The 16,443-nt window shown below is 46.9% G+C and overlaps 1 protein-coding gene across 1 annotated transcript in view; it reads right to left on the reverse strand.

The window, feature by feature from the left end:
• LOC121546746 (short transient receptor potential channel 7) overlaps positions 1–16,443 on the reverse strand; it is a 46,859-nt gene that overhangs the window by 19,244 nt on the left and 11,172 nt on the right. Inside the window, exons 2-5 of the mRNA XM_041857988.1 lie at positions 6,553–6,735; positions 4,645–4,809; positions 2,677–2,893; positions 360–593 (exon numbers count right to left, since the gene is read on the reverse strand). Of these exons, the coding sequence (XP_041713922.1) occupies positions 360–593; positions 2,677–2,893; positions 4,645–4,809; positions 6,553–6,735 (799 nt within the window). The remainder of the gene's footprint in view (positions 1–359; positions 594–2,676; positions 2,894–4,644; positions 4,810–6,552; positions 6,736–16,443) is intronic.

Consider the following 16,443-nt stretch of genomic DNA (forward strand, 5'->3'; position numbering starts at 1 on the left):
GCAGACTTTAGCTTACTGTAAACAGCCATGTCATAACAGCCTTACACCACAAGATGACAGCAGTGATTAGGGAGCGCGAGCAGTGCACTGGGAAGAGTAGGGCACTGGTCCACAGTGGTTAATGTAGACCAGGGTTCTTCAATTCCGGTCCTGGAGGGCCGAAACACTTCTGTTTTTTATTTCTACCTGGTAGTTAATTGCACTCACCTGGTGTCCCAGGACTGAATTAGCCCCTGATTAGAAGGAGAGGATGAAAAACAGAGGTGTTTCGGCCCTCCAGGACCGGAATTGAAGAACCCTGATGTAGACCCTCGTAGAAGGGTAGAAAATGAGAATGCCAACTGTATATGTCCACGCACCATAGGTGTAGTAGGCTACCTCTGTAGGTAGTGATGCGTTGCAGATGTCTTCGTTGGTGACAAACTGGTCTACGTACAGCTGGGCCTTGGAGGCCTTGAGGAACGCCATGAACCGAGCGGTGAACGAAGCCACAAAGATAGACAACATGCCGAAGTCTAACACGTTCCACAGGTGCATCATGTACTCTCTAGGACCGTCCACCCAGATCTCCTTGACCTCCGACCAGATCATACCTGAGAGAGAGAGAGAGAGAGAGAGAGAGATAGAGAGAGAGAGAGAGAGAGAGAGCACACATTAAAATAACACATACTTCCCTGAGATAATATCTGGTAGGTACACAGTCGTATTGAAACTACATTGCACAGTCGTATTAAAACTACATTCAGAGCCCAACAAATACATAAACACCACTACGGTATCACACCAACACAGACACATCTGTGTATCTCTGCAGCCAAAACAGGGAGAAAATTATTGAAAAGCTTCTCTAATCATTATCATCGCTGTGCCACAAAGAATGCACACATAATTAAAATGACCCCTCTCTCCCTCAGATGGCCCCATACACACCTCACACACTCACACTCACACACACACTAAACAGCTCACACACACTCTGGCTGAAATTGCTTTTGTTATCAAGTTATTGTATTTGGATACCCATTAGCTGTTGCAAAGCAGCAGCTACTCTTCCTGGGATCCACATAAAAACATTACATAATACAGAACATTAATAAGCAAGAACAGCTCAAGGACAGAACTACTCTTGGTGGGAAGAGAGTGCTGCCATTACTAGAAACCAGGGTTGGGTAGGTTACTTTCTAAATGTAATCTGTTACAGTTACTACTGAACAAAAATATAAAAGCAACATGTAAACTGTTGGTCCCATTTTTCATGTGCTGAAATAAAATATCCCAGAAATGTTCCATACGCACAAAAAGCTTATTTCTCTCAAATTTTGTGCTCAAATTTGTTTACATCCCTGTTAGCAAGCATTTCTCCTTTGCCAAGATAATCCATCCACCTGACAGGTGTGGCATATCAAGAAGCTGATTAAACAGCCTGATCATTACACAGGTGCACCTTGTGTGGGGGAAATAAAAGGTCACTCTAAAATGTGCAGTTTTTTCACACAATTCCACAGATGTCTCAAGTTTTGAGGCAGCATGCAATTGGCATGCTGACTGCAGGAATGTCCACCAGAGAGTTTAATGTTAATTTCTCCAACTTCGCCTCCAACGTCATTTTAGAGAATTTGGCAGTACATCCAACCGGCCTCACAACCGCAGATCACGTGTAACCACGCCAGCCGAGGATCTCCACATCCGGCTTCTTAACCTGTGGGATCGTCTGAGGAGGGGGAGGCGGGGTGCTGAGGAGTATTTCTGTCTACAATAAAGCCTTTTTGTGTGGAAAAACTAATTTTGATTGGCTGGGCCTGGCTCCCCAGTGGGTGGACCTGGCTCCCAAGTGGGTGGGCCTATGCCCTCCCAGGCCCACCCATGGCTGTGCCCCTGCCCAGTCATGTGAAATCCATAGATTAGGGCCTAATTAATTGATTTCAATTGACTGATCTCCTTCCATTAACTGTAACTCACTAAAATCTTAGAAATTGTTACATGTTGCGTTTATATTTTGTTCAGTATAGTTACCTGTCCAAAATTGTTATCAGTAATGTAACTTTTGGTTGACCCAAACTCAGTAATATAATCTGATTACTTACTTTTGGATTACTTTCCCCTTAAGAGGCATTAGAAGAAGATAAAAATTATCCATATACTGCATTTGGTGTGTCATCATAGTGGGCTCTGACTTCTGGTCAGACTCACTCAGGAGGAACAATATTTTGAATTCTAGGTTGAATGTCATTGAGAAAACAGAAAGGTGTCATAATGTATTTTTTTCGCAAACATCCTTTCTGGATTTAAAAGTAATTCAGGAAGTAATCATCTAGTTTTTCAAAAGTATCTGTAATCTGATTGCGATGTTTTTGCTGGTAACGTAACTGATTACAGTTACAGTTTTTTTGTCATCAGTAACTGATTACAGGCAATCAGTTACTCCCCATCCCTGCTGGAAACACACAAACAAATGATATTGCTATGTTAAGAAGTGAGAGAGAGAAAGTGTGAGGAGACGGAGAAACCAGCTGATGTTTTTTTAGTGGTTGATCTTATGCCCCCCTGTCCTTATTTCTCCCTCTTTCTCCCTCTCTCCCTCTCTCCCTCCCCCTCTCTCTCCATTCATCTGTCTTTCTATTCCTCCCCTCTCCCTCCCTCCCTCCCTCCCTCCCCTTCTCCCTCTCTTCTGCTCACCCAGCACCCATTTCATGATGAGCATCTCGGTCCAGGAGAACTGAGTCGTCTTGACCCGGAACACCTGGCGAGGGTGGTCAGTGATGGTCTCGTTGGGCAGATTCTTGACCCCCTCGAAGCGGTCAGAGGCGTTGATGACCAGCAGGCCCAGGAAGATGGTGAAGGAAACGGCGTGGGCCACAAACTTCATGAAGGGACTTCTCAGGATCTGACCCAGCTGGACAAAGACAAAAAACACCATACTGGTTACTTGCGCCTTAGGTGATAGCTGTTTTACTGAGGAAAAAGGTTTGACTTATTATGAATGTGATCTGTGGTTGTCTTACCTAGCTAACTTAAGATGATTGCTCTGGATAAGAGCATATGCTAAATGACTCAAATGTAAATGTAGTACCATGTTAAATGTTTACATGATATTGCAAATACATTTCCCCTATAAAGTCAGTTAAAGTAAACAGTATCACTGTCAGGAGGAGGAATAAACTAGACGGAACTGGGAAACACGGAACTGGTCTAAACTATGATCTGGAACCTGAGGCAAAAAAACTAACCAGGTTCTTCCAGGGATCAGTTCAGTCAGACTTTGAATCTGAACATTTTTGCCATTGGAGTGTAGACAACATAAAAAATGTTTTATTGACACTTCAGGGCCCCATGTCCAGACATTAAAGTGTGTTACTGTGTGTGAAGATCATTCAGTGTCAGTTTCACCCTTATTATTTATCTCCCCTACATCAGAAGCAGTGAGGAGAGACTCAGTAAATAAGACAGAGAGAAATAAGAGAGAGAGATGTGAATTTCACAGTGCCTTGTTGTGTGTTCCACTATTCAATACTAACCCTGGAGAATCCAGCTATGTCTCAACAGGATGGGAGAGATAGGGAGGAGACACGCCTTAACAAACACAGGCAGATCGACACACTGAAAATGTACATTCAGTATGCACTCAAAACACATGTATTTGTGAATGTGAACATTCACATAAGTACACCCATTGACACAAATACCAGCAACAATATGCAGGAAGGCTGAGAAGGAGGGGGGTGAAACAGTATTGGCCAGGTTGTTCATTTAACAACACACAGCAATCACATCCATTGTGCTGTGTGTGTGTGTGTGTGTGTGTGTGTGTGTGTGTGTGTGTGTGTGTCTGCTTATATGTGTCCCTCTGTTTTTATTAAAGGCCATTAGCCAATACTGGTCATTAAAATCAGTCCGATATCAACCAACTGATAGATCAAGGGTGTTGTTCACAACACACACACCGCCATCTAAACCTAATCAAACAGGTGTGTGTGTTTTTCCTATCTGATTTTTTGGACAGGGACTGGCTACGTCCCAAAATGCACCCTATTCCCTATATAATGTAGTTCACTACTTCTGACCAGGGCTCACATGGCTCTGGTGAAATGTAGTGCACTCTAGTGAATAGGGTGCCATTTGGGATTTTTCCACTGTTTTTCTCAGTAGTTTCAGGTGGGGAGAGAGATACCCTGCTGTATTTCCCCTGTTATTGTCCTATTAAACCCACACACCATGATGACACACATCATCAGCTGAGACCCCCACCCCGCCCCTCCCATTCCCTCCATCCCTCTGTCTGTCTGTCTCTCTGTCCGACTACCCCAGTCTCCCCATCTCTCCCTCTCTCTCTCTCTCTCTCTCTCTCTCTCTCTCTCTCTCTCTCTCTCTCTCTCTCTCTCTCTGTCCATTCCTTCTCTCTCCCTCGTATCCATCCTTCTCCACGCTCCTTCAATTTCTGTCACCATTCCCCTCCCTCCCCACTTAATCTAATCCCCCTTCGTCAAATTTCGACGGTTAAGTTTAGGCATTAATTCAGAATGCGGACAACCTAACCACATTATGATCCCTTAGAGGATCTCTAGTGTGTGTGTGCATGTGTGTGTGTGTACGTACGTGCGGCGCGCATGTGTGTGTGTGTGTACCTGCAGTGCATACTTGCATTACCTTGCTGCAGGGCATGATCCAGTAGGCGATAGCCAGGAAGGGCAGTCCCACGGTGACCCCTACCACGGTCCAACACTTGACCCCAATGGACTGCTGCCTCAGACCTGACAGGTTCTCATACCAGATAGTTAGCAGCTGCTGCTGGCAGTTAGGGTGCGCCACAAACTACACACAGAGAGAGAGGGAGAGAGAGAGAGATCACAGCAGCAAGATTTGTGACCTGTTGCCATAAGAAAAGGGCAACCATGTTTATGTTAATTTATTTTCCCTTTTGTACTTTAACTATTTTCACATCGTTACAACACTGTATATAGCCATAATATGACATTTGAAATGTCTCTATTCCTTTGAAACTTTTGTGAGTGTAATGTTTACTGTTCAGTTTTTATTGTTAATTTCACTTTTGTTTATTATCTATTTCACTTGCTTTGGCAATGTAAACATATCTTTCCCATGCCAATAAAGTCCTTTGAATTTACATTTACATTTTAGTCATTTAGCAGACGCTCTTATCCAGAGCGACTTGAGAGAGAGCGAGAGATTTCCACTGTGTGTGTGTGTGTGTGTGTGTGTGTGTGTTTCCCTCAACAGGTTAACCACTCAATCAGCCGAGGCCATCTACTGACATTCAAGGATCATTTGTGACTAACCACAGCACACACACACATGCACACACACACATACACACACACACTATGACTTCAACCCAGAAACGAACAATAAAAATGAGACAGTGTCCATCATTCCTCCATCCCCTTGGTGATTGCAATCATCTTCAATGACCCATCATGGGAACCCTGTCACCAGTTTGTATGTCAATATGTCTAAGTCTGTCTGAGAGTGCCCATGCTGTGTGTGTGTTTGTGTGTGTGTGAGTGTGTGTGCACGTGTGCGTGAGTGGGTGCCTGCCTGCCTATAGCATTCAAGGCCACCTGGTTGTCCTGGCAACCTGTCCTCCCCCTCATCTGGCAGGTTGATTAACACACCCAGCTGTGGTCACGCTCCCTGCTTTGGGAAAACACCCCAGGCACTAGACTTTACTGTTTCCCTGTAAGCTTACACACAGGATGGACGTTTCACAATTTAGGTGTAGCCCTGAAATAGCTCACCTGATTCACCTAGTCAAAGGCTTGATGATTAGTTGACACGTTGAATCAGGTGTGTTAGCGCTGGAATAGATCAAATACATGGAACGGCTGGGGGTCCATGAGGAGAGGTTTGAGAACCAGGTGTTTTTTGTGTGTTGTTGGGGGTACTCGAGGACCGGAGTTGTGAACCGCTGCCTTAGATGATATCTGAGGTAATATGAGCCTTATGGTACTATGTGTCACAATGTTTCCATACAGGATGTTCGACCATAAGGTCAGAGAAACTTATTTACCTTTTTTGTTGAAATGTGTGTGTATGAGTGTGTGTGCCTGTGTGTCTGTGTGTGTGTGTGTCTCTGTGAGTCCCGGGTGATGTAGGGAGAGAGGACTTGGTTTGACATTTAGCTGAAACACCTCTGGTATGAAAGGGATTAGCATTCTGACACAGAGGCTTGTCTGATATTTACAAATGCTACCAGGCCTCGGGACACACGCACGCACACACACACACACACACACACACACACACACAGACAGACATGTGTGTACTGCATCACTACTACAATACTACATCACTGATCCAATGTTTTCCCTGTGAGATGTTCTAGCTTGAACATAAATCAACATTTCCCACTCCGAATACACCTGTTAACAAATACACAAATGTGGTCAAATGCTACATGAACAAACAATGCTATCAGATAGAAATGATGCCATGTAAACTAAACCATAAAAAACATGAACATACTGTAAATATTTGGTCATTTACAGCAGTGTCAAGTAATGCGGTCAGGTTGCGGTCCTGGTTGGGGTGTCTCACCTTCTTGACGTCATATTTGATGGCCAGTTTGACGCGTTCGAGGCAGGGGCGGTTGTTGTCACTGGGCGGGGCATTGTCCACGTCTCCATTCAAGATGGCCTCCACTTCCTCTGTGTCTCTGCACTGGTCCAAAACTCCCACTACAAAATCCTTACACTGCATGGACAACTTCCTGTAGTCATTCTACGGAGAGAGAGAGAGAGAGAGAGAGAGAGAGAGAGAGAGAGAGAGAGAGAGAGAGAGAGAGAGAGAGAGAGAGAGAGAGAGAGAGAGAGAGAGAGAGAAAGAGAGAGAGAGAGAGAGAGTGATAAAGAAATGTGTGAGTAAGAGATTACTAAACTGTCACACCCTCAGTTAAACTAATAATGTATGACTAGTAGACTAGAACTTAGAGAGTTAATCAAATGTGTTTATATAAGATGCATATTTGCCCAGCAACAGAGTATTTGTGTCTTATAATTAGGCAAGCAGAAGTGCAAAACGATTGAAACCAATAACAGGAGACTGGTTCCAAAAACACACAGGGAAGGGGAGTGAAAGGCTTGCATGATATTGTGAGAACAGCGATAGAGAAAAAATGCAGCCTGCCCGAGCAAGGAGTAGGCTATGATAAGAACATGTGTGTATGTGTGTGTGTGTGTGTGTGCGTGTGTAAGATCAAAAATGGGATGGGGTCCTAGCATGACTCCAGGTAGTTGAGGCCATTACCAAAAATAAACTGACCTTGTGTTGCGTTCAATCTAGGATTGTCAAGAGTACACAGGAAGGACGTAAACTTCAGCGTTTTTAGACGTTTATCTAGAGAAAACCCAATGCGGCAGTATTCTAGATAAATAAAAAACGGGGGTGAAACTTCCAGTATGGAGAGGTGATAATGAGACGGTCCAGGACCGTCAATTAATATCAAGGAGGGAAATTACTATTATCGTGTGAGATAGATACATTAAACAAGTCAAAAGTCATAAACAACTGTAGATTAGCCATTTCAGTGAAAACTGGAGCCTTACAAACTCCGGGTTACCAATAGTGTTAACTAATAATCATATAAGGTTGTATGCATGTGAGACCTAATGATCCATTGAAAGTTGCGATAATTAATTGTTTCAAGGAAGGGACTAAAATAGGTCGCGTGAGAAAGAATGGTTGTCCCATCCGTTTCATGAAACTGGGGTCTTAAAACACTTTGGGTTGCGGGTTGAATAATTTAAATGGTTAATTACAAAAGTTGATCATAACATTTGCTCAAAAGTCGCACCTAATAATAAGTCCAAAGGAGAATAATTATTGAGTGAATTATTACAAGATTTATGGAGTCCAGGGATAGAAGGAACCTCCATTATGTGACCAGGTGGAGGGAGAGGTATGGTTTTGAGGGACGTCTGGACGCAGACAAACTCGAATCCATGGTAAAACAGATGCACGAGGTGTGTAAAGGCTGAGCAGAGAGAGAGCGAGTGGAAGGGCTAGATACGGCCAGGGTGTGGCTCTCGGAGTCTCGAAAGAGAGAGGAGGATGAGAGACAGAAAAAGGAAGTTAAAGAAAAAGAAGCAGTAAGTAGGAAAGGAAGGTCTAAGACAGAACCCACAGCTCCCCCTGTAGAACGGTCTGGATCCAGATTATACCCCTCCTTGGCAGATCAGGCCTGGAGGGAAAATCCAGATGATGAAGCAGTGGTGGTGAGGGGAAGGGTGCCACAGCAGGCTGCTGCTTTGGAGCCTCCACCCCCTTACCAGAACCAAGGGGAAGCTGAAGGAGGACAGGGAGTAGGTGAGGATAAAGAAAAGGAAGAAGGTACAGTTGAGGTTCTTAAGAAACTTTTGGAACAACAGCAGCAAACCTAATTGGAATTGCAGAAATTAGAGAGAGAGAGAGAGAGAGAGAGAGAGAGAGAGAGAGAGAGAGAGAGAGAGAGGAGAGAGAGAGAGAGACGGAAAGAGAAGGCTGAAAAAGTAACTACAGTACTAGGGTACAATAGGGGGGGTCAAGGGACCGAATGCTGAAAGACCCAGGTCCCTGAGGAGACTTGAACCCCACAACAAAAGTCCAGTTAGGAGCTGAGCTCAGGAGGGAGTCAGTATGAGTCAGGAGATGAGAGAGTAGGAGGGGGCCAGTACCCAATGATAGCCTTACCTAATCCATTGGCAGGGAATGAAGGGGCCCCAGCAACCTTAGATGTATACAGGCCATGGAAACAGAGGGACGTGGCCCGAGCGATAGAAGGAATGACTCACCCCAAAAAAGGATTGGGCTGCCGTTAGAGGCCAGTGGGTTCCAGGGGATGCCCAGAGGGCACTTTTGCCATGGGCCGATCACGGAGAGTATGTTGGGAAAATAACTGAATTGTGTAATTGCCTCAGGGAACATTACCATCGTCATGCAGACTTCTCTAGTACATGAGTGTAAACAAGAGGATAGTGAGACTGTTAGCCAATACTTATAGAGGCTTAAGGATGTGTTCAACGCAAACAGTGGCATACCCGAGCCAGACCAGAGACAGGGGAATGATACGTCCTACCATCAGCAATTAAAAATAGCGTTCCTCAGTGGAATGAGACCAGAGATAAGCAGGACCATTAAAAATACTTTGATAGGGTGGGGAACGACACCACTAGCTGAGGTTAAAAGATATGCAATCCAGCATGAGCAGAATAAGTGCTTTAACTGTAGCCAGGAAGGGCATTTTGCCAAAGAGTGTGAGGCGCCGTGCAAATACTGTAAGAGAACAGGCCACAACCATCGAGATTGCAGATAGTGGTAGGAAAGGATTGGGCAACTGTGAAGGGAGACTGGACCCCAGGAAGGGGGGACAGAGTAATTTTACAGTGGGCCGTAGACGGAGAGTATCGAGACAAACTTAATCAACTATGTAACAATCTCAGAGATTACTACCATAGACATGCTGATTTTTCTAAAATCCATGAATGCAAACAGGTAGCAGATGGGCCGTATCATCAACAATTAAAAATAACATTTTTAAGCAGAATGAGGCCTGAAATTTCTCAAACAATAAAAAATACCCTGATTGGCTGGGGCACAGCAACACTGATTGAGGTTAAAAGGTATGCAGTTTACCAAGAGCAGAACGGGAGAGAAAAGAGGAGTAAGAGAGACATGAAGGGAGTGCCAACTCTCGGGGAGATAGGAGGCCAGAACAAAGGGGCAGTGTCCTGGAAATCACAGTCTGTGTGTTTTTTGTCAGTTCTGTTGGGAGTATATTTGATGAAGGGGATTTGTGTTGAATGAGAGGCTAGAGATTTTATAAAATAATAATTGGAATAATAATTATATATTAACTTGCTCACCCAAACGTAGACATACGTCATGGGTGAGACATAATTAATATGGGTTTTCTGAATAAACTGACCAGAAGTAATGTGGTTAAAGACGTGAGTTATAATATTGTACAAAGCCAATTTAGGGTTTCCATTAAGGAACGACATTTCGTATCAGATGGTAAGAGGACAAACCATTGTGATAGTAGGGGGATTTATTTGTCATTTTAATCACATAGAGTGAATAAATTGTTTAAATCAGTAGATTACCGGAAAGTGGTTATGGGTTTTTTATTTATAGGTTTAGTGAATTTAATGAAACGTGGAGGGTATTTTTTCTTTTTTGCCAGGCTTGAGGGAAATCCTGATCCCCTGCTGATTTTGTACGTTTGCCCACTGACAAAGAAATGATCAGTCTATAATTTTAATGGTAGGTTTATTTGAACAGTGAGAGACAGAATAACAACAAAAAAATCCAGAAAAACGCATGTCAAAAATGTTATAAATTGATTTGCATTTTAATGAAGGAAATAAGTATTTGAACCCCTCTCAATCAGAAAGATTTCTGGTTCCCAGGTGTCTTTTATACAGGTAATGACCTGAGATTATGTCACGCCCTGGCTCTGGGGACTCTTAAATGTTGAGCCAGGGTGTGGATTTTCATTGTTTAGTTTTCTATGTTTTTGTTCTAGATCGTGTTGATCTATGTTGGCCAGGGTGGTTCCCAATCAGAGACAGCTGTAGCTCGTTGTCTCTGATTGGGGACCATACTTAGGCAGCCTGTTGGCACCAGTTAGTTTGTGGGATCTTGATCCGTAAAGGTTTGGTGTGTGTAACCTCAGGACTTCACGTATCGTTTCGTTTTGTTGTTTTGTTCGTGTGTTGTGTACTAAATAAAGATGTACGCTTATCACGCTGCGCCTTGGTTCCACGAGTCTTCCTGTAACGATCGTGACAGAAGATCCCACCAAAAAAGGACTAAGCAGCGTGTCCAGGAACAGACAGCCTGGACTTGGGAGGAGATCCTGGACGGGAAGGGATCCTGGACTTGGGAAGAGATTCAGGCCGGAATGGATCGCCGTCCTTGGGAGGAGACTGTGGAGGCGCGCTACAGAGAGGAGCAGCGGCAACGCAGAGGGTACCGGCCCGAGGAGGAAGCCCGAGAGACAGCCCCAATAAAACATTTTTTTGGGGGGCTAAAAGGGTGGTTGGCGGAGCCTAGAGTTAGAGCAGAGCCAACTCCCCATACTCAGGCTAGGAAGCGTGAGACTGGGCAGGCTCCGTGTTATGCGGAGCCACGTACTGTGCCGCGAGTGTTCCGGCACAGTCCTGTACGTCCGGTGCTAGCACCACGCACGTGTCGTGCTAAGATGGGCATGCAGCCAGGACGGGGTGTGCCGGCTCAATGCTCGTGGCCTCCAGTACGCCTCCTCGGTCCCATATATCCTGCGCCAGTGCCACGTGCTGTAGCGCCAGTACGAGTGCACAGCCCTGTACGTCCTGTGCTGATGCCTCACACATATTGTGTGGAAATAGGCATTCAGCCAGGACGGGTTGTGTCCAGACCTCCAGTCCACCTCCACAGTCCGGCCCGGCCCGTTCCGGCTCCCCGCACCAAGCCAGTGGTGCGTGTTCCCAGTCCAGCCCGGCCTGTTCCTGTCCCGCTCACCAAGCCATTGGTGCGCGTCGCCAGCCCGGTCCGGCCTGTTCCTGCCCCTCGCACCAAGCCAGTGGTGCGCGTCGCCAGCCCGGTCCGGCCTGTTCCTGCTCCCCGCACCAAGCCAGTGGTGCACGTCGCCAGCCCGGTCCGGCCTGGTCCTGCTCCCCGCACCAAGCCAGTGGTGCGCGTCGTCAGCCCGGTGCGGCCTGTTCCTGCTCCCCGCACCAAGCCAGTGGTGCGCGTCGTCAGCCCGGTCCGGCCCGTTCCTGCTCCCCGCGCCAAGCCAGTGGTGCGTGTGTCCAGTCCGGCACGGCCCGTGCCTGTTCCACCGGTGCCTGGTCCGGCACCGGTCAGCTGCTCCACTCCGGAGTCAGAGCAATCCGCTCCACCGGGGTCCAGTCCAGCTCCGGCCAGCGGCTCCAGTCCGGAGCTGGTAAGGTTTGGTCCACCGTCGTCGGGTCCAGCTCCAGTCAGCGGGGCCAGACCAGACCAGGGGCGCAACGGGGAGGTGGAGAAAAGGTGGTGGTCACGCCCGGAGCCGGATCCGCCTCCGAGGCGGAATGCCCACCCGGCCCCTACCCTCTTGTGTTTGTGTGGCGCGGTCGCAGTCCGCGCCTTTGGGGGGGGTACTGTCACGCCCTGGGGACTTTTAAATGTTGAGCCAGGGTGTGGATTTTCATTGTTTAGTTTTCTATGTTTTTGTTCTAGATCGTGTTGATCTATGTTGGCCAGGGTGGTTCCCAATCAGAGACAGCTGTAGCTTGTTGTCTCTGATTGGGGACCATACTTAGGCAGCCTGTTGGCACCAGTTAGTTTGTGGGATCTTGTTCCGTAAAGGTTTGGTGTGTGTAACCTCAGGACTTCACGTATCGTTTCGTTTTGTTGTTTTGTTCGTGTGTTGTGTACTAAATAAAGATGTACGCTTATCACGCTGCGCCTTGGTTCCACGAGTCATCAGTCAACGTGCGTGACAGATTAGGAGCACACTCTTAAAGGGAGTGCTCCTAATCTCAGTTTGTTACCTGTATAAAAGACACAAGTCCACAGAAGCAATCAATCAATCAGATTCCAAACTCTCCACCATGGCCAAGACCAAAGAGCTCTCCAAGGATGTCAGGGACAAGATTGTAGACCTACACAAGGCTGGAATGGGCTACAAGACCATCGCCAAGCAGCTTGGTGAGAAGGTGACAACAGTTGGTGCGATTATTCGCAAATGGAAGAAACACAAAACAACTGTCAATCTCCCTTGGCCTGGGGATCCATGCAAGATCTCACCTCGTGGAGTTGCAATGATCATGAGAACGGTGAGGAATCAGCCCAGAACTACACGGGAGGATCTTGTCAATGATCTCAAGGCAGCTGGGACCATAGTCACCAAGAAAACAATTGGTAACACACTACGCCGTGAAGGACTGAAATCCAGCAGCGCCCGCAAGGTCCCCTTGCTCAAGAAAGCACACATACATGCCCGTCTGAAGTTTGCCAATGAACATCTGAATGATTCAGAAGAGAACTGGGTGAAAGTGTTGTGGTCAGATGAGACCAAAATCGAGGTCTTTGGCATCAACTCAACTCGCAGTGTTTGGAGGAGGCGGAATGCTGCCTATGACCCCAAGAACACCATCCCCACCGTCAAACATGGAGGTGGAAACATTATGCTTTGGGGGTGTTTTTCTGCTAAGTGGACAGAACAACTTCACCACATCAAAGGGAATCTCAGCTCGTTACCTGTATAAAAGACACCTGGGAGCCAGAAATCTTTCTGATTGAGAGGGGGTCAAATACTTATTTCCCTCATTAAAATGCAAATCAATTTATAACATTTTTGACATGCGTTTTTCTGGACTTTTTTGTTGTTATTCTGTCTCTCACTGTTCAAATAAACCTACCATTAAAATTATAGACTGATCATTTCTTTGTCAGTTGGCAAACTTACAAAATCAGCAGGGGATCAAATACTTTTTTCCCTCACTGTATGTATGTCACCATGTACATCCTGGGACCATGTAGTTGCTCATACCGAGAGGGGGGGATATGTGAATCTCCATACACAGTCCCGACAGATGAAATATCCTCTTCAACTGGGGCACCCTATAGAGTAAACATTTCTGAGGGAGGGAGTGAGACTGGGGCCGTGGTGAAGATAGTGCAAACTATAGACCTGAGGAGGTATTAGAGGTGGAGACTGGTTATAAGGACCCAAATCTATGGTTGGCAGTATACGGCAAGAACTATGTCCAAGGAGGACTGTTACGCCTGTGAAACAGCTAAACCTGGGTTAACCACTACTCCGTTCCCTTTGACGGGCTTTAACACTCTGTCAGGTTTATCCTGCATGGTTAAATTGTTCAAACCACTTGGGAATGTGGTGAATGAGTCTTGTGTTAACTTGCACTATCTGTATCCCCCAGTATCAAAGTCTCCTAGACCTAAATTACCCCCTTTTGAAGTATCAGTGGAGGCGTATTATTGCTTTTCTAGGATGGACAAGATGGGGTACGAGGTAGGGCATCTTAGCTCTTGCTCCCACACAGAGAATGTCATGACCAAAGACACCATGACTAATCTCTCCTCTTTGTTGCAGCCAGAGGATTTTAGGGATCAAAACCAGGCCAGCGCTGACATCAGGTGGTTGTGTGGTGGTGACAGACTGTGGCCCAGACTACATGTGAATTGTATGCACAGGTTCCAGTCCAAAGAGGACAGATTAGCCATGGTGTCTTTGGTCATGACATTCTCTGTGTGGGAGCAAGAGCTAAGATGCCCTACCTCGTACCCCATCTTTCACCCTCATAAAACGATCTAACATGTCAGAGACTGATGGGTAGTCGCGTAAAAAGCGAGACCTCCTTCCGGGATCCTTTGATGAGAGGATATATATCGATGGGATAGGAGTACCTTGAGGGGTTCCAGAAGAATTCAAAGCTAGGAATCAGATCGCGCCTGGGTTTGAGTCAAGTCTTTTAAATTACATTTACTACAACCAGCAGAGATTTATTAACCACACGCGATAAAGGGATTGGCTGAGCAGACAGCAACAACTAGCTTAATGGCATGGCAGAATAGGATAGCTTTAGATATTGTGATGTCACGAGAGGCTGTGTCCTGGAGGGACGTTACATCCCCCTGAGATGGCTGCAAACCCAGACAGCTATGGCTCCATCTGCTGGTATGGTCGGGAACTCCAACCCTCTATGGCCAATCTTCCCACGCAGCTGAAACCAATCAGGAGCTGATGAGCTGAGGGTTTGTTGAAGGGAAGAGACACGGTCTCCAACCTGGGCTCTCTGGAGGACAAGAGTGCTGCACGTCCACTTCCATGAGGAATATAAGGATTTGGAGATACTTACCTTTGGGAAATACTCACCTTTGGATATATGCACCTGTGGAAATACGTGTGGGACATTTGGAAGGACGTTTTGCTGGGTTGGCCACTAGCTGCAACGTGGAATACAGTAAGACTGGGGAAAAGTTATTTGAGCGAGGGAGAGTTATGATTTTGGATGTGGAAGAGACATCCCTGAACTGTTAACCCTTAAAGAGCCACCAGAGAACAGAATTGTGTTATACTTTCGTTAGTTTCCCAAGACCTTTAATAAAATCCTTGTTTTGGTTGAACCTGGTCTCCTTGCACTACTTGAGCAATCCCGCTGAAAGCTGTGTAGCCTCTCGTGACGTCACAGATGGTGGAGAATACGGGCACGCTCAAGCGTTAATAGTGCATGTCAGAGGAGGATACCGAAGGTTTGATCACCCAGTTTTCCAAGCTGGCCGTAGGCTCCCCGCCGACTGAAATGGAGGACATATTGAACGCCCTTGTTGCTGGCCAGCAAGCCCAGATGCAAGCAAACGTGGCTCTCTTGGAGGAGCAAAAGAAAGCCAACCTTCTGAAGGCAGAGGAATTGCAGTTGCAGAGACAGAGGGTGGTCCAAAATACCCGCCCAATAAAGGCAAGTGACTTTATATCTAAGATGGGAGCTACCGATGACATTGAGGCATACCTGCATGCATTTGAGGCCACGGCCACTAGGGAAGCCTGGCCCAAGCAACAGTGGGTTGGTCTGTTAGCCCCCTTTCTAACCGGGGAAGCGCTGAATGCTGTCCGGGACCTGGGCCCTGACCAGGTTACTGACTATGATGCCCTGAAGTCTGAGATCCTCAGCAGATATGGACTCACAAAGTTTGGTATGGCCCAGCGCTTTCACAGTTGGACCTTCCAACCAGACCAACCTCCTCGGGCGCAGATGCATGAACTTGTCCGAATCGCAAGGAAATGGCTGGATCCGCAGAGGAATACAGCAGCGGCGGTGGTGGAGGCCGTTGTGGTGGATCGTTACCTACGCGCCCTGCCTTATGAGGCAAAACGGTTCATCAGTCAACAGGCCTTGACCACGGCTGATCTGACCGTGGAAGCTGTGGAAAAGTACCAGGCCACAGCGGAGATGCTGAATGCTTCCCGGAAAGACCCCAGGAGTGCGGCCCCACCACAAATGGGAAGAACCCGTCCAAAGGACCCCAAGGTCTCGAACCCAGCCACGTCAGGACTCATCCCGGCTCCAGGGGGAGCCAGAAACCAGGCGGGTCCAAGAAGAGTACACCAGGAGGGGGAAACTCGACAGTGTTACCGGTGTGGGGAGATGGGACATATCTCCTGGCAGTGTGGGAAACCAGCCGATGAACCTATGCCCACTGCGGAGTCCTCCAGCGCAGCACCCACACACCGTTTTGCCTCGCTCTTGGGAGTCGTAGATGGCGGCCCAGATCGACCCCCCCACCTGCCCGGTAACTGTGAATCACCATGATGTGGAGGCCTTACTGGATTCTGGTAGCCGGGCCACCCTGGTGCGTAAGGATTTGGTGGGCCCAACGTGTCTGACCCCGGGAAAGTCCTCCCAGTTTCCTGTGTCCATGGGGACACCAGAGAATACCCCATTACTGAACTTACAATGACCAGCA

Source organism: Coregonus clupeaformis, chromosome 3 (assembly GCF_020615455.1).
Source record: "Coregonus clupeaformis isolate EN_2021a chromosome 3, ASM2061545v1, whole genome shotgun sequence".
In the NCBI taxonomy this organism is placed as follows: Eukaryota; Metazoa; Chordata; class Actinopteri; order Salmoniformes; family Salmonidae; genus Coregonus; species Coregonus clupeaformis.